This window comes from Indicator indicator, chromosome Z, assembly GCF_027791375.1.
Source record: "Indicator indicator isolate 239-I01 chromosome Z, UM_Iind_1.1, whole genome shotgun sequence".
NCBI lineage: Eukaryota > Metazoa > Chordata > Aves > Piciformes > Indicatoridae > Indicator > Indicator indicator.
The window spans coordinates 67,715,372-67,740,782 of record NC_072053.1 but is presented as its reverse complement, the minus strand read 5'-3'; the positions used below and the strand labels follow the sequence as shown (position 1 = coordinate 67,740,782).

General features: G+C 40.6%; 1 protein-coding gene across 1 annotated transcript in view; it reads left to right on the top strand.

Moving 5' to 3' along the window:
- The window catches only part of MCC (MCC regulator of WNT signaling pathway), a 196,998-nt gene that overhangs the window by 145,767 nt on the left and 25,820 nt on the right, over positions 1 to 25,411 (top strand). The window contains exons 6-11 of the mRNA XM_054397342.1: positions 6,309 to 6,515; positions 19,221 to 19,367; positions 19,694 to 19,783; positions 19,901 to 20,049; positions 21,740 to 21,880; positions 23,046 to 23,146. Of these exons, the coding sequence (XP_054253317.1) occupies positions 6,309 to 6,515; positions 19,221 to 19,367; positions 19,694 to 19,783; positions 19,901 to 20,049; positions 21,740 to 21,880; positions 23,046 to 23,146 (835 nt within the window). The remainder of the gene's footprint in view (positions 1 to 6,308; positions 6,516 to 19,220; positions 19,368 to 19,693; positions 19,784 to 19,900; positions 20,050 to 21,739; positions 21,881 to 23,045; positions 23,147 to 25,411) is intronic.

Sequence of the window (25,411 nt, the reverse complement as noted above, 5' to 3'; positions counted from 1 at the left end):
TACTAAGGACCGTTTCATGGACACCTGATCTGGGTCCAAGGGGAGCTGGCCATTTCCATAGATGATCTCCAGCACAGCCATCTGTCTTAGGTACCGAATGCCCTGTTCCATAGCCGTCCATTTAATTGGGGCCCAAGGCAAATCCTCTCTGGTAGGGTACCTGCGCTTTATAGCATTAGTAATCCGGGCCCAGAGAGTGTGTGTTCCATCGAGTTTTGATAACTCTTTATCCAGACCGGCATCATGAGACAGGGAGCCTAGAAGCTTCGCCTCCCTCTTATCTAGATCTACAGTTTCTGCACCCTCATCCCAACATTTTAGGGTCCAGTTTAGTATCGTCTCACCCTCTCTCCGTGCGTAGTCCAGACGAGTTTGCCTTAATTCTTTTCTGGGCAGAGATGTGATGGTTATGATCTCCTGATCTGAGTCCTCTCATCTGCCAGTGGGTTCTGAGATGTGCTGGGTCCTGCTGAAGTGCCTTCTTCACCATCCGTGTTTGGAGCTGATTGTTGCATCTTTTTCCTACGTGTGGTAACCGGTGCTAGGGAAACTACAGGTGGAGGAGCATCAGGGGTTATGTGTGAAGCTGTTGGTGGGGGGTCAAACCCATGGGGCTGGGTCTCAGGTTTGGCCAGCCTCCATCGGGCTGGACAGCATTCACAGCAGCCAGACCCCTCCCTCCTGTTTTCATAAACATTATCACAGTGCCTGCAGTGCTTACAGCTCTCCGCCTTTGGGCCATTAAGGCTTACAAAAGAATTCCCTAAACCGATTGTCCCTCCACAGATAGCTCTTAATGGGTTGGGGCACCTTCTTCCCCACATGGCCAGAGCGAGTATGATTATCAAGATTACATTTAAGTCTACAAAGCATATTTTTACATAGTCCCATTCTCCTTCAGCAATATTTTTATCCACACATTTAGTTTCATAATAGGTTTCAGAGAAATTCTTTATGTCAGAAAAGTTTGAGAAGTGCCCACCGCCAGTAAGACTGATGGAATTCAAAAGGTACATGAAAAACTGCATTGGCAGAGTTTTTATCCAGTCAAGCAGCATCTCTATAATTAACCAAAGCACATGGTAAGTCAGTAGTTTATACACATGCGTCCAAAAGATCCAGCCAACAGCCCATCCAAAAACTTGAACCATAAGAGTCTGTAAAATTACCATCTCTACTTCCAAACCCTTCTTTCCCAATCAGGTGTTATTTTCAAGCAAAAAAAAAAAATTATTTCCCAAGCCCCACGTTGGGCGCCAAAAAGAAATATTGTGGTGGTTTGAGCTCTGAGTTTAGGAGCTCAAATGATAATAGATATAAATTTCTCCCCCAGCCCTTCTCCTTTTTTTCTTGGCAGGGTGGAGAGAGAGAGAGAAGAAGAAAAAAAAAAAAAACTCGTGAAAGAAATATTCTGAAGTCGGTTTGGAAGTAGGAGGAGTAAATTTTTTTTTCTTTTTTCACAAAAGGGAAAGGAAAAAAATAATTTTTTACATATATATATATATATATATATATATCAGTAACAGGGGGGGGTTCACAGAGGTGAGGGATGAGGGTAAGTGGGAAGAAAAATATACAAAACCAAGCCTGGGTGGTCTTGTGTTCCCCTGGATGTCGCTGGATTCAGTTGAGAGAGAGAAAGGGCCCCAGCCACGTGGTCCGGTGCAGGAGACAGTGACAGCAACAGCAGCAGGAAGTCCTCTCAAGCAGACGAGGCAGGAAAAAGGGAAGAGCAGCAAGATGTCCCCCCTTTTTATAGGCTTGCTGGACAGGAAGGGGAAGTGGAATAGACCACCTCTGAGTCAGGGGACCACCTTCTCCCAGCAGGGGAGGGGCCAAGCCCTCCCCAGATTAAATTTCTTTTGTCCACCTGGGGCTGGGTTCTTCTCAGCCCCATCCAGGATGGGTGTGCCCCAGCACAGTAGTGTTTTGATTTCAGATCAGAAATGTATTTGTCTTATACTCATTTCAGAGATAAGAGAAACATACACTTGACAGTTAATTTACTTTCTGAAGGTTATTCAGCAAACAAAAAACACTTGCCGAAGGTCACACGCAAAGGCCTTTGACTGGTAACTGAAAACACAGTATGTAGTACTCCCTGAAATTTGGAAGTAAAATGTCATAAGCTATGCATAAGTTGTGATTTTCTTGTCTTAAACAGAAAGCATGTATGGTATATTAATTCTAATTCAACAAGCCAGAAACAGGAATAAGTAATTGAAGTAAAACTTGTATGTGTGGATTTTATTGTGTGTGTAACAGAGGGACATCTGGTAGCACATGAAGTGAAGGGATTGCAATTTAGAACCTGAAAGCAAGGGAACTCTATACAGGGAAAGAGCTGAACAAGGTTTTTGTGTCAGATGGAAGAGTGTCAGTGACTCATTTATGTAAGAGCAAATGTATTGACAGTTGACTCTTTAAGTGGGAAGGTCTGTGATGATTCTAGACAGCTTAGGCAGCCTGTTGGCATACTACTGTGAGAGGTCCCCTCTGTCCATGGTGGTGCCTGCAGAATATAATAGCCTATAAAGAAATCAATACTGAGTAGAAGTTTGAAGAATGTGGGCATATTTGAGAGAGAGAAACTAACTTGTGGGTGTCTTGGAAACAGTCTTGAAGCAGTTTGGGTGTCTTGAGGGATTAGCTTGTTCCTGGTCCAGAATGCAGGCTTTCAATTTTCATGTGATTTCTGCTTGTGTTACTATTTTGAGGGAAAGCTTATCCCCCCTGCTTGTGCTGTAGAGCCTGGGATTGTTTGTATTTAACAAGTAATAGCATGCAAAGGTGGTTCACTTTTCAGAAAGATCGGAATCTCTCTGACATGCTCTGATTATGTGCTATGGAAGTGTGTCACCAACATGTTTAAAGCAAAACCTGTGAATGAGCCCCTGTCTCCAATTCCACTCATGGCTGCAGGTCATTTCTCTTATTTCCTGCTTCCTCTGACCAAGAACTGAGATTATTATATCAGGTGGACTGTCTTTTAGAGTTGGCTTTTTGTTTCATCAATGGACCAATGCATTTAAATGTTTGAATGCTTCTGCTTTGATGGTTAACATTCACTGTTTTGGGTTTTTTTTATTACTGTTGCAGATAAATATGGTGGCTTTTACTTCTTTTATACAAATCATGTGGTCCTAACTAACTGAACAATTTCTATCCCACAAGAATGAAAAGACTTTGAAATGAGGTGTATCAGATCATCTCATAAACTGAACAGTTACAAAACTCTCCTTGGTTTAAGAACATTTCCACAGAGCAGGCTGATTGATGCTTCATGTATTTTGAAGAGTAAATAACTACCAATAACAGATTCCTACCACTAACTCTACAGATTAGGAAAATATTTTCAAACTGAAAACATTTAGAACAGGAGAACAGTTGCAGTCAGTCAGATCAGAAGTCCATCTGTCTAGTGGCAGATGCCAGTGGAAATACTGCTTCAGAAAGGACATGCATAATATGTTCTCCATCCTCCAAAGACACTTCCAGCAAGGTGGGTTTGGGAACTCCTTGAGACAGAGATTATTTCTTTGTGTTTAATAGTCATGGGTGATTGTATCTAATGTGTTTTTTAACCCATCTAAATTTAACCCATCCAAATAGGCCTCCGCTATACCCTGGTAGGAATAAATTCTATGGTTAAGTTATGCCTGGTGAAAAAAGTTCTGCTTTTTGCTTCTTTTAAGCCTTTTAAGCTGATTTTTATCTAACATCATGCTTGTAACACAACACATCTAGTAAGGAAACCGAGGCAGGGGGTTCTGATGGCAATGTCAGAGACAAGACTGGAATTACCATGGTATTACATATCCTGCCCTGTGGTCATAATATTACATTATAATTCAATCTTACAGTCTTTGAAATTATACCTGAAATTATGTGCTCTGCAGCAGCATGTCAGATATAACTGCTCCATAATACTGCTTTGAAGAAGAATAAACATCCGATAGTTCACATAGATCTATCCATTATTTACTATTGAAATGGTAATATGTTGATCATCAAACTGGAGAATTATGGTAATAGTTTAGTCAGCAATAGAATATTGGTCATGACAAAGTGAAAGGCCATAGGAGCAAGCAGGAAAGTGTCTCAGCTTTGTTAAGGACTATAGTGCAGTCCTTAGTGTAACTGTCAGACCCAGGGTGATTCTGCCACTTTAAACTGTATTTCTGTGAACAGATGGTAGCAGTGGAGTCTGGAGAAGCTGCAGCAGCCTGAAGATACCTCTGTGGTGTTGATCCACCTCTGCTGTTTCTCCTTGGTAGTCCACCCTCTTTCAGTGTTACTGAGGTTTATCACTGCCGTTAGGGCTCTGAGAAAAGACTTGGTAAGGGGAGTGGTTGGAAAAATAGCAACACTAGGAGCATGGGGAATAAGGAGGAAAGAGGCAGCAGCAGAACTTGGTATTAGAGAGGTGAGGAAACAGCAGGGGAAGTGCATGAAAGTGCAGAGTTTTGTGGGAAGGAAGGAGAGAAGGCAGGTGCTGTTTAAAACTAAACCAGCATCATCAAGGCAAAATGGTCCTGCCATTACAGAGCTTTTCTTCACAGCCTAAGAATAACTGCCCAATGTTTATTCAGAACTTGAACTCATCCTCATGTTGAACTAACTTTCACTGTCATAGTTTGAGACCTATACGTTCAAGTGAAGCTGATGTAAGGAAGTACTGCAGGTTTTTTCATCTTACAGAGATGTTGCAAGGCATTGCTCTTTTAGAAAAGTAATTTAAGCCTGTTACCAAATATGCAAGCAGAATTGTGGTGTAGATGGCAATAGAATTTTGTATTTGTGACTTTAAACATACTGGAGTTCTTCTGAAGAAAGACAGGAAATACAATTTTAAAAGATAAGCTGAATCTACTTGCAAAAGGCTTGTCCCTGCTTCTTCCATAGAGGCATCTTGATCTAGTTGTTAAAAGTAGCTTTTTTCCTTTTGTATGAGTGGGCTTTTTTTCCCCTCCTCACTAAGGAGTCTTGCAGTAGTCAATATTTGTTCTTTAAGGTTAATGTATTGATAACAACAAATAACCAACTTTTCATTATAATGGGAAAATAAGAAGATTTCACTATCTCGTGGTCAGACAATGCTGGAAACACTGAAAGGTTTCCTGCAGAAAAAAAGAATTGTATTTTCAACTTGATTTGTCATTTTCTGTTGTACTCTTAATTGGTTCTTTTAGTCCCTCCCAAGTTCAGTTAGTAATTTTTGGTTTGTATAAAGTCCTTTTGAATGAAACAACTAAGTTGATGCATGAATTATTTATGTGCCATAAAAGCTTCAAAGTATGGGCTTTAGCTGTAACTTGGTTTTGAATTATCCAGTAGAATTAAACTTTTTAGGTTTCTGGTTAACATCATATATGAATTTATTGTCCACGTTTCCAATTTAATATGGACTGGTTTCAGAGAAAATCAAAAAGCTTATAAGCAACCTTTGGAAGGATTTTGTTTGATGCAAAGGTCTTCCATAAATGTAAAATTTAACACAGCATACATATGTAGTAAAATAAGAACTGCCCTGAGTTAACCTGTCACATTGAGTGTTACACAGAGTTTCAGCATATTGAATGACCAGCCTGGAGGTAAGTATTCCTTTGGTGGTGAAGTGTGTGTATAGTTTAGTTTCACCTGGTGGATTGGGGTGGGAGGTACTGAGTGGCATGATATGTCCCAGATAAATCCAGCACTTTTTAAGCACTAGCAAGCCTGTAATGTGTTTTAGTAGAACATAAACCTAGCCAAGGCCAGTTTTCTTTTTTGATTCGATCTGTCACCTCTACAAAAGAACATGCTCAGAAACATGGGAAAGAAGAGCCCTGTCTTTTTTTTACCTTTTCCTTCCCCTTTTGTGGAGTTAGTCTAGAACATTAAAATGCCTCATGCCATGCACATGTACAGGCTGTTGTGTTATATCTCTTACTTAGGCAAGGGGAACAAGCAGCACAGTGCTCACCCAACACAAGGAGTCATTAATTTGTTTAAAGTGGTCTGACATGAAACTACTGGGATTGCTGTCACTCAAGGGTGATGTATATTTTATATGCACATAAAACATCTGTCTGCTTTGATGTTGGTCAGTATGAAATATTAAAATGGTCAAACTATCAAACAAAATAGGCAGTAATTTTGTTTAATGTTACTTACCAAACAAAAGAAGCAAACTAATAGTGTTGTGGAACTGGGTGTATACATGTAAGTATATATGTATAGTTGCCTGTTACACATTTCTGTCCTTGCATTAGTCTTGTTCAGTTATCTTTCTCTGCTTTTGTTTTTCGATGACTGTATTTTTGCAGACTGTAGAAGAGATTGAGGGTGTACTGGGACGTGACCTTTATCCAAATCTATCTGAAGAGAGATCTCGATGGGAAAAAGAGCTAGCTGGCTTGCGGGAAGAGAATGAGAGCCTCACGGCCATGCTGTGTAGCAAGGAGGAGGAGCTGAACAGGACCAAGGCCACCACGAATGCTATTCGTGAAGAAAGGGACAGACTGCGTAGAAGGGTAAGTCTGGTGCACAGCTGATGGCTTTTTGTTCCTCCCAGCCTGTATAATTTTGTCACCAGAACAAGATTCCCTTTAATCTCTCTTCCTGTACTAGCTGTAGGGCTTTTTGTTTTTAAAGGTGAGCTATACAGATTAGAGAACTAGGACAAAACTGATTCTATAATTGAAAAATAGTGTGCGATGAAGAGCCAAGGTATATATAGTCTGATGTCAGAAATCATTTGCTAATAGAAACCCTGATACTCATCTCCAGGGAATCGTATGTAACTTTTCTATAGAGAAAGCAGATTTTCCAGTGAAGCTTTTTTTCCTGTAAACAAGAAGTATTTCTTTGTTTTTGATGGGAATTCAATTTGTGATTGGGAAAAAGAGCAGGACTCCCGTCAGCGGGTAATAATTTTCAGAATTTTACAATGGGTAGTCCAAGCTATGTCCTGCCTCCCTGTCTACGTTTTATGATGTTGCTAAGCTAGAAATGTCTTATGCTTTGCATGAGGTCCAAAGGTCCAAAATAAAAAAAAAAATAATTTGTTCACAAAAAGAGGTGAAAGATCCAAGAGAATGTGACCTCAATTTCTATTAGTTTTTAAATTTATTAACCTTGTCCCTGTTAAAGATGCAGAGTTTTGGCTAGACAGGAAATAATTCTGATTTTAAAACAGGCAGTTTCAAGTTCATGTTCAATTTGACTGACAATTTAAACTTCCCTTACTACAAAAGTATTACATTTTGTCTGGATGCCAGCAGGAGCAGAGGGTTGGATTAGCTGAGGAGGAAAATGTTGGTTACTTCTTTGTGCAGAGATACTGCTGGACTAGGTCAGTCTGTATTGAAATCCTCAGTGAATCAAGCATTTGTGGAACCAATTGACTGGCTACATTACTGAATGTTTCACAATTACCTTAGTATAGGCAGCACCTAGGACTTCAAGGATAATGTTAATCACACTGATCTAGTAGTTGTCGGCATGTTTGTCGACTCTGTTAGGATGCTGCATGTGTTACTGGTATCTCTGGTGGAAACAGAATTATGGTCAACTTGTTTCATGTAAGTGTCTAGAGCAATTGTAAGGTGATACCAGCAGTTGGATGTAACTGACCCAACTTGTGTTCAGACCACTGACCCTTGAGAGGGTAAGTCTTGCATTGCTCTGTAGAGACTGTGAGTTGTCTTTCATATTACAGCAAACCAGTTCAAATGTTTATTCTTTAAGTAAGGAAATTCTTCTTGGGGATATTGGGTAGATGGCTTGCCCAGTAGACAAAGTATTAATGTTGATTGGAACAGAGTGTGACAAAATCAAGCCACTTCTACAGTCAGAGGTTGCCACAGCTGGGGGATAGGGATTAGGTTATTTTCATTTAGTTTGCACCTATAGAGGACTTTATTGAAACATGATTTTTAACCATCCTGAACTTGCAGAACAACTGGTTTATTGCCCCACCAGAGAAATTTATTCATACCCTGTCAGGAACACTATGTAATTGTTGCACTAGAAACCATATTTGCATTTTAAATGTAACATTGTGTCCATAGGTGCAAGAAAATAAATGTTTTATTTTACGTATTAAATATTTTCTGTACACCACCTGAACTCAAAGTCACTTCAAATTATTTCCCTGGAGAGTGGGAAGGGAGATTCAGCTAAAATTTAGTTACTGTTCTTCACAAATTAAATTGGGTGAAGTGAATAATCTTGAAGTTGACCAGATCAATATGTCTGTTACTTCAGACCAATGGCTGTAATCAAGCAGAGTGCTTTCAATACATTTTGCTGAGGCTTGTTGGAGGTTTAATTTAATTAGGTATTTGCTGTGCTCAGTTAACAGATGGAGCTGCTTTCTAGAACAGTAGCTAAGAAACAACATACATATGGAGTTTGTTTCTCACAGGTCATTAGTAAATGAGGTAATAATTTATTGCTGTAGAGTGCCTGCAGTGTACAGACTAATTTCACAACACAGAGGTTTACTTTACTTTTGTATGATACTGCTGTATTAAAAATAAAATCTTTCTAAGTCTTGGCCAGTCAGTGCCCTAGAAACTGCTTATACATAGCAGACCATAATTTTGAATTCGGTAATAGAGCTGTGATGCTGGGCAACTTCTGTACCAGTTCATGGGATTAATATTATTATTACACGACAATAGGTTGTAATCAGGCTACCACTATTTACAAATGCTATATGTAGTAACAGACTTAAACAGTAGTAGAAAAAGTATTATTTGTTCTTACACAAAATCTCTTGTAGTAGTAATACCAAGATAGTCACATGAGCAGCAATGATATAGGTATAAACTCCATCATGACTGCAAAATGCAAATTGAGGGAAAATAATACATGAAAACTGACAAGCTGCCAAAGGAGTTGTGCCTCAGCATAGTCCCAGAATACCTGTTGGCATAAGAAGCAGTGAGGCATAAGAAGAAGTGAGCACGGAAAGTGTTTAGGCTTCTGAGGCTGTTCTGAAGAACTATCTGAAGTGAAAAGGAGGTTTCAGCTCTGAAAGCCTTTTAAGTCTGTTCTCTGCTTAAGGCATATGTCAGTTTGTTCAGTTAATCAAATGCTTTTAATTCTGAGGATTAGTCTGCATCTGTCCTCAGCTCAGCTGAAGTCACCAAACTTAATATTTTAGCTATCTGCAACTTACGACCTACATGAAAGCTGACGAAGAGTTAAAAAACCTGCACTAATCTGCAGAGTAGAAAAGTGCTATTTTTAATGAGTGATCACTACCTACCTAGATTGCTTCCACTCTAAGGAACTTCACTGTAGCATGAGGGTTCTCCCAGAATGGCTTGTGCTTGAAAGGAGTTGAAACCTATTCAAACCACATCAGGAGTCATATTCTTGGCCTCACATTCTTGGCATTCTTGAACCCACACTGTTGTCAGATGACACACAGATTACATGAGCAGCTCAGCTGTTCTTGTTTTGCTGTTGGTATCATGTTGGTATCAGATTGCTAGAGAACACTGATATGTTAGGGGCCTTTAGAGATTGTTATCAGCTTGCACTGCTTAAAGTGAGCCTTGAACTACTCTGTCTTCTTGTCTCTTGGTGTACACTAGAAACCCGAGGCAGCAGCCAAAAGCCATTTCCATTCTCCTTCTCGTTCAGTTGCATGGTATTTGCAGTGTCTCCAGTTGGCTGTTAATGAACTAGAGCTTTGCTTCTCTTTCCAAGCTTGTATGCAAATGCTTAGTGATTAATCTGAAATTAATGAGAAAAAGCCTATGATGGGCTTGCTGCCCTCAATTCTGTTTGTTTCCACTGTGTTCTAGCCTGGATTTGAACACTTCAGTTGTGCTTAAAGCTTTTAGGAAATCAACCCTTCATCTCCATGTCGTGTCCTGTCATGTGCTTGATTTATGTTGCTTTGTATTCCTTATAGAGGTGCAGCCCCTGAAGCACTGTATAAGGGACTTCTGTTTGAAAGGTGTCAAAAGCAGAGGAGCCTTTGATTTGTATCACCTCTCCTCATACTTAAAAAACCCATATGTATAAAGTGTAGCAGCATACCTCTTCTCCTGCAGCTTCTTGTGTGTGTATGTTGTTCCCTTTCTCCATTTCTCAGAATAATTCAAACTCCATATTTATTTTCAGATCTGCCAGAGGAGTAGCACTGCTAGTGACAGTTAAGTTCTTATGTATTCCTTGAAAGTAGGCATCTTTGCAGAGGAGAAAGATTTTGTAAATGCATCATTTGAACTGCTGAGCGCAGGCCCAAGCTCATTAAGCTCCAGAGAATTCATTGAGGGGTTAGCCCTTTGTCATGGTAGGGCCATGACATGGCCCAGTACAAATCCAGACAGACATTAAGATGTCTAGACAAGGTCTCCCCTCCTTCCTGCAGAAAAACAGGGCAATGCAGGAAAAAGAAGAAAGGCGACAGGATTCCTGCCTGTCTGGTAAAAAAGCTGTTTTTCTGGGTGAGAGCACATGAGCTGACAACTGGTTCCCCAGATACAAGGTTTTTGTTTCTGCCTTTTATGGTTATAGCCTGGGAGAACGCCTTTCCGTTGGGCAGCTATGCATTAGCTTCAGTGCCCCATTGGACCAATCGATCTCTGGCAATTTGTATATATACAAGTGACTTGGTAGTCGCCTTTGCCTTGCTCAAACCTTGTTTTAGGCCTTGCTTCAAGCCTTGCTCAAGCCTTGCTTCAAGCCTAGTTGGACCCATCTCATAGAAGCTGCCTCGAGTTGCCCTGCCCTGCCTCGAGTGCCTGGTCCAGAGCCTGGGATAAAGCCACGAGCCATACACAAGCAAGCTGGAGAAGCCATAAGCCTAGAAGTCGGATCCGCGTAGCCTGCTTCCCCTTGCCACTAGAATCATGCCGTGCCTCAGTTTATCCAGGAATCAAGCAAGCCCCCGTCACAAAGAGCATTGTTAACTGCCTGCCATCCACTGAAGTCAGATCAGCTGGGAGCACGTGGTAAACTCTTCTTGCCACCAATCTGCCATGCCTGCACTGTACAATAGCACCCAAAAGCTAACACAGCAGCAGTAGCATCCCCCATGTGGGTAAAACCAGCTGTGAGTAACTAATTCATTGCCCTTTGGAATTAAAGGTTCTTATCGAGCCTCCTCCTGCTGTAATCGAATGCTATCTGCTCTCGGGGACCTTCTCTTTCTAAGGCATTGCCTTCTGGTTTGCATAAAATTGTTTGTGTTTTGGCCTAAGACTGCATAGTCCCATTGTAAATATATATTCCAACCATACAATAATCCTATTTAACAAGTTTTGGTAATTTTCATTAAGGGTTACTAATATTTTCTTTAACAGCTGTTTGCCATATCGTTTATTATTGTTGTGAAGGTAATTATTAATTTCCCCTGGGCAATGCCACCCTTATAAATACTGGTAGAGACTTCTTTACTATACTCAGACAACCTATAGGAAATCAGACCTTGTTATCTCTGATGCTCATGAGAGGGCCTGAAAGTTATTTGGTGGAAAATTAATTACTACTAGGACATACTGAAAGTTTGGGGATGCTTTAGGATGGGAAAGGCCCTCACTTAGACCACTTTGAATTTTCATGCTGGTACTATATTTTCCATCTTCCCAGTCACCGATTTGCAGTATGCATGAATAAATCAGAAAATAGGAGAGGTATGGGAGTCACTCTTGTGGTTTGTTGTACATTTTCCTCCTTTTTGTAATGGGGAAAAAATGAAGCAATATTAAAATGCTGGGGAAAGAAAATGTTAATACTTGAGTCCAAAGATACTGAATGATGGAACAGTCACAAGTAAGGCAGAAAGAAAAGAATCACAAGCTTGTCCCTTATTTGAAACTGGTTTAGGAGCAAAAGCAGCAAGTGTCCTTTGACTGTGGAAATAAGTGACCAAAACATGCAGTCTGTAGGTGTTTGAGTGTCTATTTAAGATGTTAACAAATCATGCTGTTGTCAGTATGCATGTGTAAAATACAAAGAGTAAAACTGTGTATTTTAGATTCATTATTACAGATAATTAACATATTGCACCAAAATATTTTATATAACCCATCATGCATTTCTAGAAACATATCCATGATGCCTGTTAATCAGTTACAAAGTCTTTCATAAATCCAACATTACTGAGGTGTGCCAACTCCTTTTCTCTTCTACCCTTGATGTCTTTTTATCTGGTTCTTGAAGACCAGAGGACTCATGAGGAGTTACGTATTATTTTTCACAATTTCCTATTCCAGTTCTCAGCTTTCAAAGTAAAAAATTAGAAGTGCAGATAAACAATTGGTTCATATTGCTAAACATGAAATATTAATAAATTTAAAATCCAGTTATTTGCATTAATAACTTGCCTTGTGTCTTTCCCAATACTTGTGCTCCTGCTATTTCCAAGGTTCCAGGACATCTTTAATTCTGTTACTCTCTGGACTTCTTCCAGCTGTTCTGAAGATTGTAGCTCTTTTCTATTTTGTTAATTGTGCATTTCACAGGTGTTTCCCTGGTTTTCTCCTTTTTTCCTCTTGTCTCACCTATTGTGTCTCATGTTCAGTACTACAGTTACCTTCATTCTACTTAAAAACATAATCTTCAGAATAATTATATTACATTGGTAACAACACTTAAGACTTGTAGAGGTATAGAGCAGACAATTTTTAATCACAGTTTTTAAACCAGTCTTTTCATAACTCATGCATTCACCAATCCAGAGAAAAATGTGTCTTTTCTGAAATACATTTTGCTTGATTCCTGTTTTTTGTATTCCTTTATTTTTCGTGTATAATTACTGCTACTGTGGAAAAGTGCTTTCTGATGAGTTGGTGCATGCTGCTCTATTTATAGTGGAGGTTTTCGTGACCAGAAATAGTTACCTAAGCTGTTTCTAAAAAGTCTGGTGGGTGGGCAACCCATTCTGATTTCTTGAATGTGTGAATTGTGAGATCAGTGATTTTATAGGTCAAACTCCTGCTCAGAGTTACCATCCAAAGTTATTTATAGCAGTTAATTCAGTATGTAATTTTGCAGCTGAAGGCCTGAATCAGTAAATAAATCAAGAAGCATAAATAAGCAGATAGTTTATTTATGTTCTGGTTGCTTCCATATTACAATATTAAAGCAGTGGCTTGCATAGATTAATAACTGTGCTTTCTGACTTTTATAAATGCTTTCCTGAGCAAAGCTTCTCTTGGCTAAGGTCGTAGCTCTGTTCATCTTTTCTGTTGCTAATATTGTTTTTAGAATAGTTTCTTTTGTAATCATGGCCAATAGCTGCTTCTCACTAATAAAATATAAACTAAAGAAAACCTATCAGCATTAAACTTTAATGTAATATTGTCTTTATATAAGGTGATTTTAAACTTTGCTTTCAATGAATGGTTAGCTGTTTAAGCAACTTTAACACTGTTACACTTAAATTTAGAATGTTACTTTCTTTGGGACTGACAGGTTCCAGGACTAGCTTCTGGGAATAGGTGAGTATTTAGGAATTTTTAAATCAGACATTGTGGCAGGGATTTGATTTTATGAAGAATACATCCCTAGCGGTTTTCCTCTTTGTTTGCTTTTAGACAATGTTGTAGTTGAAACATTTGAGGAGTTTAGTTTGCAACAATCCAGGTTAAAAGAAATAGTAATAAATGTGATTTTGATGTAATGACACTTTGATGTTGCCTTTTTCCCCATTTTCCCCCTTTTATTTTTCCCCCCAGTATTAATGCCACAACACAAATTCTTGAACTGACATTCCCCATCAGCAAGCAGAAACGTGCATACATGGTTTATTTCAGCTGCATATCAGCAGGCTGAAATGATTGGTTTGCATCAGTCAAGCACTTCTGTCCTTAAGGTTTGCATTAGAGCAGCTGTGCCCATGTTTAAATTATATACATCTGTATAAACCAAGGAGGCCTCAGCAGCAAAATTGTAGAAGATGCATGCTATGAATGTGCATTTTATACAGTCCTCTAAGTTAACTTCATGATGACAGAAAGAGAGCTAATGAGGTTCAGCAAGGATAAGTGCAGAGTCCTGCTTCTGGGAAGGAATAATAAACTCCACCAGTACAGGTTAAGAGGTGATCTGCTAGGGAGCACCCCCATGGAGAAGGAATCATAGAATCATAGAATCAAGAAGGCTGGAAGAGACCTCAAAGATCATCGAGTCCAACCTGTCACCCTAAACCTCATGACTATCTAAACCATGGCACCAAGTGCCACGTCCAGTCCCCCCTTGAACACCTCCAGGGATGGTGACTCCACCACCTCCCTGAGCAGCCCATTCCAATGCCAACCACTCTCTCTGTGAAGAACTTTCTCCTCACCTCCAGCCTAAACCTCCCCTGGCGCAGCTTGAGACTGTGTCCTCTTGTTCTGGTGCTGGTTGCCAGGGAGAAGAGACCAACCCCCTCCTGGCTACAACCTCCCTTCAGGTAGTTGTAGACAGCAATGAGGTCTCCCCTGAGCCTCCTCTTCTCCAGGCTAAACAGTCCCAGCTCCCTCAGCCTCTCCTCGTAGGGCTTGTGCTCAAGGCCTCTCACCAGCCTCGTTGCCCTTCTCTGGACATGCTCCAGCAATTCAACATCTTTCCTAAACTGAGGGGCCCAGAACTGGACACAGTACTCAAGGTGTGGCCTAACCAGTGCTGAGTACAGGGGCACAATGACTTCCCTGCTCCTGCTGGCCACACTATGCCTGATGCAGGCCAGGATGCCATTGGCTCTCTTAGCCACCTGGGCACACTGCTGGCTCATGTTCAGCCTACTGTCAATCAGTACCCCCAGGTCCCTTTCTGCCTGGCTGCTCTCCAGCCACTCTCACCCCAGCCTGTAGCTCTGCATGGGGTTGTTGTGGCCAAAGTGGAGCACCCGGCACTTGGACTTGTTGAATGCCATCCTGTTGGACTCTGCCCATCTGTCCAGCCTGTCAAGGTCCCTCTGCAGAGCCCTTCTACCTTCTAACAGATCAACACCTGCTCCCAGCTTGGTGTCATCTGCAAATTTACTGATGATGGACTCAATCCCCTCATCCAGATCATCAATAAAGATATTGAACAGGATGGGGCCCAGCACTGATCCCTGGGGGACACCACTAGTGACAGGCTGCCAGCTGGCAGTGGCACCATTCACCACCACTCTCTGGGCTCGGCCCTCCAGCCAGTTCCTAACCCAGCACAGAGTGCTCCTGTCCAAGCCACAGGCTGACAGCTTGGCCAGGAGTTTGCTGTGGGGGACAGTGTCAAAGGCCTTGCTGAAGTCCAGATAGACTACATCCACAGCCTGCCCCACATCCACCAGGTGTGTCACCTGATCATAGAAGGAGATCAGGTTGGTGAGACAGGACCTGCCCTTCCTAAATCCATGTTGGCTGGGCCTGATTCCTTGGCCATCCTTCAGGTGCGCTGTGATTGCCCCCAAGACAATCTGCTCCATATTTTCCCTGGCACTAAGGTCAGACTGACAGGCCTGTAGTTCCCAGGTTCTTCTGTCCGTCCCTTCTTGTGGATGGGCGTCACATTGGCCAGTTTCCAGTCATCTGGGACCTCTCCAGTGAGCCAGGACTGGTGGAAAATGATGGAGAGAGGCTTGGCCAGCTCATCTGCCAGCTCTTTCAGCACCCTAGGATGGATCCCATCAGGTCCCATGGACTTGTGAATATCCAAGTGACTCAACAAGTCTCGAACTAATTCCACATGGATTTCAGGAGTACAACACTGCTCCTTGACCCCATCAACCAGTTCAGGAGGCCAGTTATCCTGAAGTCCTCCTGCCTTACTGTTGAAAATGGAGGCAAAGAAGGTATTTAGAATCTCAGCCTTCTCCTCATCCTTAGTTACAATGTTACCCTCCACGTCCAATAAAGAGTGGAGGCTCCTCTTGCCCCTCTTTTTAGCATTAATATATTTATAAAAATGCTTTTTGTTGTCCTTCACGGAAGCGTCCAGTTTAATTTCTAACTGTGCTTTTGCCTCTCTAATTTTTCTTCTACATGATCTAGCAACATCCTTAAACATATCACTAGTTGCCTCCCCCCCTTTCCAAAGGCGATAAACCCTCTTTTTTTCCCTTAAATCCTTCGGGAGCTCCTTGCTCATCCAGGCCGGTCGTCTTCCCCGCCGGCTCGTCTTATGGCATGTGGGAACTGCCAGTTCCTGTGCCTTTAGGAGCTCCTGTTTGAAGTAGGTCCAACCATCCTGGACCCCTTTGTTCTTAAGGCATGTTACCCAGGGAACTTTCCGAATCAGTTGCCTGAACAACCTGAAGTTTGCCCTCCGAAAGTCCAAAGTGAGGGTTCTGTTACTGCTCCTCCCTATCTCCCTGCATATTGAAAACTCCACTATCTCATGGTCACTGCACCCTAGACAGCCTCGAACCATCACATCTCCCACCAGCCCTTCTCTATTTGAGAACAGCAGATCAAGCAGAGCCTTACCCCTGGTAGGTTCACCTAAGAGCTGCATCAGGAAGTTGTCATTCATGCACTCTAGGAACCTTCTGGACTGTCTCCTCTCTGCTGAATTAAGTTCCCAGCAGATGTCTGGTAGGTTAAAGTCCCCCACAAAGACAAGGTCTGATGATCTTGAGACAGCTTCCATCTGCTTATAGAATATCTTGTCAGCCTCCTCGTCCTGGTTGGCTGGTCTATAACAGACTCCAACCAGGATGTCAGTTTTGTGCGGCCTCCCTCTGATTTTAACCCACAAGCATTCAACCCTTTCTTCTGCAACCTCAAGTTCTGAGGCATCAAAGGACTCCCTAATATACAGGGCCACCCCTCCTCCTCTTCTCCCTTGCCTGTCTCTCCTAAAGAGCTTATAACCCCCCAGTGCAGTACTCCAATTGTGAGAATCGTCCCACCATGTTTCTGTGATGGCAACTACATCATAGTTCTCCTGGTGAACCAAGAGTTCCAGTTCATCTTGTTTGTTGCCCATACTGCGTGCATTGGTGTACATGCACTTCAGCTGGGCTGCTGATTTCACCAGTTTATGTGGTCCTCCCTCCTCTCCAGGGAGACTGGTTTCCACACCCACCCCCTTCAGACCTAGTTTAAAGCCCTCCCAATGGGAGTCCTGGTGGACAACAAGTTATCCATGGGACAGCAATATGCCCTTGTGGCCAAAAAGGTCAATGATATCCTGGGGTGCATTAAGAAGAGTTTTTCCAACAGACTGAGGAAGGTTCTCCTCCCCCTCTACTCTGCCCTAATGAGAACTCACCTGGAATATTTTGTTCAATTCTGGGCTCCCCCATTTCAAGAGGGAAAGGGACCTACTTGAAAGAGTCCAATGGAGGGCTATAAGGATGATTAAGGTACTGGAGCACATGCCTTATGAGGAAATACTGAGCGATCTGGGGCTTTTTAGTCTGAAGAGGAGAAAACTGAGAAGGGATCTAATAAATGTGTACAAATGTATGAGGGCTGGGTGTCAGGAGAGAAGAGACAGCCTCTTCTCACTTGTGCCCTGTGATAGGACAAGGGGCAATGAATGTAAAGTACAGCACAGGAATTTCCACTTCAACATGAGGAAGAATTTCTTTACTGTACACAGAGCACTAGAACAAACTCCCCAGAGAGGTTGTGGAGTCTCCTCTGGAGACTTTCAAAACCCATATGGATGTGTACCTGTGTGACATACACTAGATTATGTGGCTCTGCTTTGGCAGGGGGGTTGGACTCGAACATCTCCAGAGGTCCCTTCCAACACCTAACATCCTGTGATCCTATGTGATTATACTTAAGATGTATATTTCTGGGGCAAGCGCACATAGGAATTTTTCAGCAAAGTTACTTTAAACACTCAGGATTTAATTTGAGGGTTTGTGTACTCTATCATTTTTTTTTTAACAGAACAATGGATTTGTTTGCATTCATTTTGTTTAAGTTATAGCACTCCTCCATGACTGAACAGGGAAGTTATTCCTTAATGTTAATGTTGCCACCTACAGCATTTTATGAGTTACATGAAATTGTTCTGCTCCACTGTGTATAACGCAAGCATATACCTAAACATTCTGTTACTTTGGCAGAAAGTCATCAAGCAACTTCACCTTCAGCTTTCAAGGGAACATTAAGGGTACTTTTCAAGGAAGCTATAGAGGATCATAGTAGACTCAAAATGACTGGAGAGAGTTCCAGCTTGAACTCCTTCCTCAGTGCAGTAGTTCAAAGATGTGTGTATACATTATGCAGAGAACGTTTTAACTACAACTACTTCAAACTGAGATTGCTAAAACACTGAACATGCACTTGGTGATCCTCTTTAGCTGAGGAAAATCTAAGCTTTAATGCAACTTTAGTTTAGATTTCTTTTTACTAGGGATTTCAGCTTGTTTAATCAGTTCTTTGTGTAAATGTTTTGTATTCAGTGAAAAATCCCACCTTGTTTTACAGAATAAGAAATAGGGATAGATTTCATTCTACAGGGACATGTCAAGTCAACTGCATGTTTATTCCACTAGACTAAAATTTTGCCGGTTTTAATTTGCAGTTGGGCTTTTCCAACAAAACCAGTGTAGACATTTGTGTATCAAAGTAAGCTGTATTTTTAGGGAGATTTCCTCTTCATGTTATTTCATCTCCCTTCTCTCATCTCAGTCTCTTTTGTTTGAGATTCTATAGGAAAAAATGAGTCCTGCCACTTTACCATGTGGTGTAATTGTGTTAAACAGATCGTTTATTCTTTACCTGTTAAGAATTATTCCAAAGTAAATTCTATAATCTTTAGCTTGGTTATAGACTTTTTTTTTTTCATCCTTTAATCCTGACATCTTTTGACATCAGTTCTACAAGTATCTGATATGTTATGATGACTGTGCAGTGTTTGCAGCGCATGCTTTACAGAGAACTTCTGCGGACTATCAGTTGGGTTCTTTGCTGGTATCTCTGTATGTACAGTACTCACTATATGGTAGCTTTATGTAGTTTTGAAAACCTGATTAACATTTTAATGTCTTTGATCTTTAAATGTGGCAAAATCACATGATATATTTGTGTGAACAGTTTTTTCAACACCAGAACTTTCATTTGGTTTGTTTGAAGCTGGTGCACTAGCTTCACTACAGAGAGAATTAATTTCTATACATATAGTACAGTTGCATTTTATGAGTCGTATAAAACAAGCAGAAGCTTATTTCCACATTGACAACAATAGAATTGTAAAACCAACCTCCGTTCATCTGCTTCCCTCATGAAAACTTGCAGCCACCGAAGGACAAAATACAACTTCTGTGCTATGTTTTATTGTAGGTTCGGGAACTGCAAACACGTTTGCAAAGTGTGCAGGCAACAGGCCCATCCAGCCCAAATCGTCTCACTTCTGCCAGTCGACCCATTAACCCCAGCACAGGAGAGCTGAGCACAAGCAGCAGTAGCAATGACATTCCTGTAGCCAAGGTGAGCTATTGTGTGTTGCAGTAACACTTCTCGTTATCTGGGAGAAGTAGGCTTCATTTTGCACAGCCGCTGTGCAAGCATGTGACTAAGTGGTAGATATCTAGAATCTCTAGAGAGTTTTCTGGGCTCCTAAGCAGGCCCATGAACTTGGATGTGCAGAAAGGAATGAAGCACTAATGATTGTAATTCTCTCAGTTATAACACAGGTGTCAATTTTACAGTAGTTTTTTCCAGGTTTGCAAATGTAGCTAGTGAACAAATGTATTTTATGCAATCTTTATGGAGCATGAGTTTCTGTGTAACCTGTGCAGCATTCTGACTTACAGATTGCTGAAAGAGTGAAGTTATCAAAGACAAGATCAGAGTCTTCGTCATCTGATAGACCTGTCTTAGGATCAGAAATCAGCAGCATAGGGGTAAGGACTAATAATTATCTGCATGCATTATACCTTCTGAAGATGATCCAAATTGCCTGTGTGAGGAATCCAGTGGTTATCTGTTCACAGTGTTCTATTGTTAACTGCCCTGTGCAGGTGTCTAGTACTGTGGCTGAGCATTTGGCACATTCCCTGCAAGACTGCTCAAATATCCAGGAAATTTTCCAGACTCTGTATTCACATGGATCTGCCATCTCTGAAAGTAAAATCCGAGAGTTTGAAGTGGAGACGGAGAGACTAAATAGGTAAAGTTAGATTTGCTCAAGTGTGTTGTCTGCTATTAGCTCTGCTAAAGTTACTACTTTTTTATCCTTTTTGATCATTTCTTAGTTCAGTCTCAGCTCAACTATGGCAGCTGGAGATAAACATGGAATGTAGTTCATGAAGAGAAGATTGAATTGTGTACTAAGGACTCTATCCATTAGCATGATAGTTTGGTCATATGTTATAAAATCAGTCTGGCATCTTTGCACTGTAGAGTGTTCTCTATGACTGACCAAGTGGACATGGCATCTTTTTTCATAAAGAAGTACATCACTACTAGCAATAAAGATTTCTGTAAATTACTCCCCATCATTCTGGAATGAGCTTGCTTTGCTTTGTCATGAAGAAACAGAATTACAGCATTAATGCTGTCAGTGAAAATACTGGTATGTGGTGGTGTAGCATACATACCAGTAAATCAGCTCTCTGCAGAGGAAAGATAAAAGCTTTCTCATAACAGTTAAAATACTGCTGGAGTTATCCTTCAATAAGCGCTATCAAACGCATGCTTTGTGTCCTCTTTGGTGCATAAAATCAGAACTGTGGATCAGGAACATGAGAATCATATCTCAGCATCTTTCCTTCCAAGTTCGCTCTTTCCCATGGCTATTTAAATTTAGTCTGAGCAGTAGTACAATATCCGTTTTATTTGTAGCTCGTGTTTTTGTAGTGCTGCACAATGTGAGCTTTTATTTTTTTTCCTTTTTTCTGTGCACTGCACAATTGTGCTTTGACAACATAGACTTACAAGAAGATGTCAAAGAAGTTTTATAAAGAAGCGTCTAGGAAATTTACAGCATCTAGGAAAGTCAGGGCTTATTCTGATTGCAGAATAAATGGTGGTATACTAGCCCTTCTCCTTCTTGTGTTTTTTTTAAAAGTCAGTGATTTTAGAGTTCTGCATGGCACTGATTTCTTCATTAGCTAGTAGTCCAAATTTTGAAATAGTTTGCCTGTCTGTTTTCAGTGTATGTCCATGTCCTAGAACTAGGTGTAGTACATTGATGTGTAGAGTAGTTACCAGCACTGAGAATAAACAGCAATACAGATGTTTGGAAGGTTTATTTTCAGTTTCAGAATTAACCTCTCAGAGAAGAATATTACAGTTAAGTTGAGGTTTTGACTGTTGCCAGAACTTGAAATTTAATTGCCTCATTGAAACTGGGAATATATTTTGGAAGTTACCATTCTCAACACAAACAAAATATGACTTCAAGTGAAACAGTTATTCTGGATGTTCCAGAGGAAGGGGACCTTTACGGAACTGCATGATCCCTGCACACACTCACACTCTGCACCAGTGAATATGGCACTTAAAATCAAATGCAGCAGCAGGAGTGAGGATTTGAGGCAGTAAAATTTAGGGAAATATTATTATGGAACTGTCCCCACACAGTCCTCTGCCTACAAAATAAGGGTACAGCTTTCTGATTGCTGCTATTGCACAAGTTTATGATTTACATTTTGTGGCAAGGAGAGGAGGAAGGCAGGAGACTGTCCTAAGAGAAATTGCTATCCTTTTGGGTCTTCATATGGGACACACAATTGCTAGATTTTGTCGTCTTCATTCAAAACCTTGCATAGACCAAATGTGGTCTGGTTGTTCTGAAGTTTTCAGGACAGTGTATGAAAGCTAAGCTTGAAGGTTACAAATTCATCCCTTTTCTACAGCCGTATTGAGCACCTGAAATCCCAGAATGACTTGTTGACAATAACACTGGAAGAATGCAAGAGCAATGCTGAGAGGATGACCATGCTTGTTGGGAAGTACGAGTCCAATGCCACAGCCCTCAGGCTTGCACTGCAATACAGGTATGTATGTATGAATTGGGTGTCTTAGGCAGAAAAAGAGGTAGACTTGTTGGAAGTCTTTGAGAGTGAAACTGTGTACTGTAGTAATCCTGTTCCTTTTTGCTTCCTCCCTGAAAAAAATGTACCTTAAACTGCTTGACAAACTACAGAACAGAAGTTGCTGATACAAGCCTATTTCAACTCTAGTTCACCAGCAGTAATGAACTTGAGCTAATAGAAATATATACAGATTTATCTTTTAATTTTTTAATACTTAATTAACATTTGAATTAGGCTTGAACTGTCTCTGCCTGAACTTGTATCTTAAGATACAGATACTCTGTTTTACAGATACTTTTCACTAGACCAGTAGACCAGAGATTGGTATTGTACTCCACATAATTCAGAGTGACTTTTTATTACGTGAGTTGGAATTGTGGATTAAGTTTTTGATATCTGGTTACAAGTATCTAAATTTGCTTTGAGCTATATGTAGAAGGATGGAGTTGTTTAACTCCTTCAGCTGCACCTAATTTGGAACAGGCAGTTTGAGACTTAAGACAAATTGTACACCTGTTGTTACCAGCCTTGAGCAAATTCCAAGGAAATCTAAAACACACATGGGTGTATTAAAGTATTTATTTTCAAAAACACTAGAATGCAACAGAAATGAGTGACTCGTAACTGTATTTAGAAGCTGTTGTGTTTTAAGGAGGAAAATCTCACAGCCAGGAGTGAGCAACAGGTATTTTTCTTATTTTCCTCTTACTGCACTTTGTATAGTATAGTTATATAGTGGAGTACAGAGTACTGTATTTTGTGTAGTAAGAAGGCATTAAAAAGGTTTCTTCAAGGGATTAGGTTGGCCACCATTTGTATTGTTGACAATTTCAAATATGCTTCTGGAGCTCACTTCACATCAGGGTAGTGTCTTTTTTTTTTTAACTTGTTACAGCATTTGAGGCAAATCTGGGACCATCATGAGGAAGGAGAGACTGTTGAATGTTTGTGGTAAAAGCTATGTGTGTTAAGTCGTTTAATATCACTGCTGCTAGATAAGTAGGAGGGAATCATACAGTTCATCAGCTACCTCTGCTTTTTGTGACTGTTTTAGGTATTCTTCTCCTTTAAATTGTAGATATACTTTATGTGATTTTTCTTCCATGTGATTTGTTTTCCCTTTCAGTGAACAATGCATAGAAGCATATGAACTGCTGTTGGCATTGGCGGAAAGTGAACAAAGTCTCATTCTTGGGCAATTCCAAGCTGCAGGTGTTGGTTCTGTTGGTAAGATGTCAGTCAATCACTTCTTTTTTTTTGTTTTTCTTCACATGGCAGTTAGCATAAGAGTTTTTTGTAAGAGGAAAGTGTCTCATGACCCAGCACTTAATAATACTTTGTGGTCCTTTTTTGGTTTTAACTAATGAAATCCAAAAAATGCAAAAAAAAAGAAAAGGAGAGATTGGAATTATGCATAACACTCAGCGGTTTGAATTAACCTAAATATAAGGGGGTGCCTATTCTGGCAGTGGTGAGGCTGCTATAGGCATGCAACTGTGCAGTGTGGAATTATTAGACGATACTCATGAGTGTATGTGGCTTAGGGCCACACAGCTCCAGTAACTGCAAATACAGATTGCATTAGAACCAGTGGTAGTGAAGTTGAGCATAATTACAAAAAAAATAGGTTTAAGACAATGCAAAGGTAGTATCGAGAGGTTACCAGAAAAATGTCTCTAGTTTTTTACCCCACATTTTACCTTTGCTCTGACATTTTAAAACATTTTATCTTACATTTTACATTGGGGATATTAACCTGTATGTTTGAGGGGGGGAGGTGTGTTTTGGTTTGTGGATAGTTAATCTTGTGGCTAGGTGATGGTGGTTTTCAATATGATGCTCACTAAGTAATAGAATGAGCCACTATCATAGGTACAGTTGAGACGTGTTTGGAGCTTACTGTTGTTGCTGGCTCCACTTTTATGAAGGAAAGAAGTGTTTCCCCAGTGAATGTTAATCTGAGTTATATAATTCCATTCCTTCTATGAACAGGATAAGGTAGCCATATTAATCTTCAAGTAGAAAGAGAAGAAATGCTGAGAGAGGGAATAGCTCATGGTGTACTGAAGCATCAAAATTGCCTGGCTGTGACAATGTTATAGCTTCTCAGGAATCACTGAAATGTAAACAGAAAGTTTTTAAAGACAGTGATCATGAGGCTTTAGAGCCACAGGAGTGACACAGTGAGTTGCTTGTTTCAGATGACTGAATGCACTCAGCCACCAGCCCTTGTGTACTGGTCCTTGCCTGTGCAGTGTGTGTTCTACACTACATGTTAGAGTGAATGCCTGAGATTTCATCCACCATTTCTTCCAGACTCTGGGCATTCCTTTTGACAATATGCTAGGGGGCTTTCCCTTCTTGGCAGAGACCAGTGGCCCAGAAAAGTGAATTTAGCCTTGAATTTTCTGTCCATGTGAATGACAGAAAGAAATCACAGAAGGGAGGAATACTTTGGGTTCAAGTGGGGGTTTCATGTAGGGTTTTATAGCTGTCTGTCTACAGCTCTTAATTATGGCATTACCAGTTGCAGTCCTGTGACAGAAAATAGTGCCAATTTCCTATTATGTAACACAGCTTCGAGGAAGTTGTGTTTGGTTTATTTACCTTTACTTCATTGTGAAATTTGATTTAAACACTTAGCTAAAATATCAGATTTTTGGTTTGAAGATAAGTCAAGCTTAGTATCAACATCTGTGAGTGGAAAATTCATGGGAAAATTAATTGTTTCTACATCACTTAGAGCTGAACACAGCCAACTCTTAAAAGAACATTCTCCTTTCCTTCTTCCACATTGATGTTATTTCTAGTGCATGTACCTCACTTAGCAAGTGTGAAATATGGGTCTTTGATTCAAATCAGGATGGCAAAGAGAAAGCTGTGGGTGGGAGTTGTACTCTGCCACCTTTGAACTTTATTTGGTAAAATATGAATACTGTAGCTTTGTTCAGACTTTCAGTTTAGTGATATGACTGCAGCTAGAGTTATGACTGTAAGACTATCCTGCCTCTGCTGAAAGGATGGCTTAGCATCTGCACAGACACCACATAATGTGCAAGTATTCTTCTGGTTTAGTATGCATGACTGTAAACTCTGAAGAGCTGCTTCTAAGCAGCAAGGCAATTCTTCCAGTTGGAAACATAGCCTTTAAAGAAGGTGTTCTGGTAGAACATTAAGCTTGAAATAAAGGTGCTTGTAAGAAGAAAGACTGAAAATAACTGTACTGTGATACAGCACTGAACTGACTGGAGTAAGAGTTGTAATTTAAGCTGAGGCTTTTCCAGTGTATTAATAATATGAGCATCCTAACCTAATCCTAATGTACAGCATGCACACATTAGGAGAGCTACTTAAGACATATACCTGGAGCATTAGTACCTGGAGATTGTGGCTGGGAAGGCAATGTGTTCATACCAGCACCCCAGTTACCAATGATGGGAAATTACTTTTACATCATAGATTGATTATTGTTGTCATCTTGGTGAAAACTGA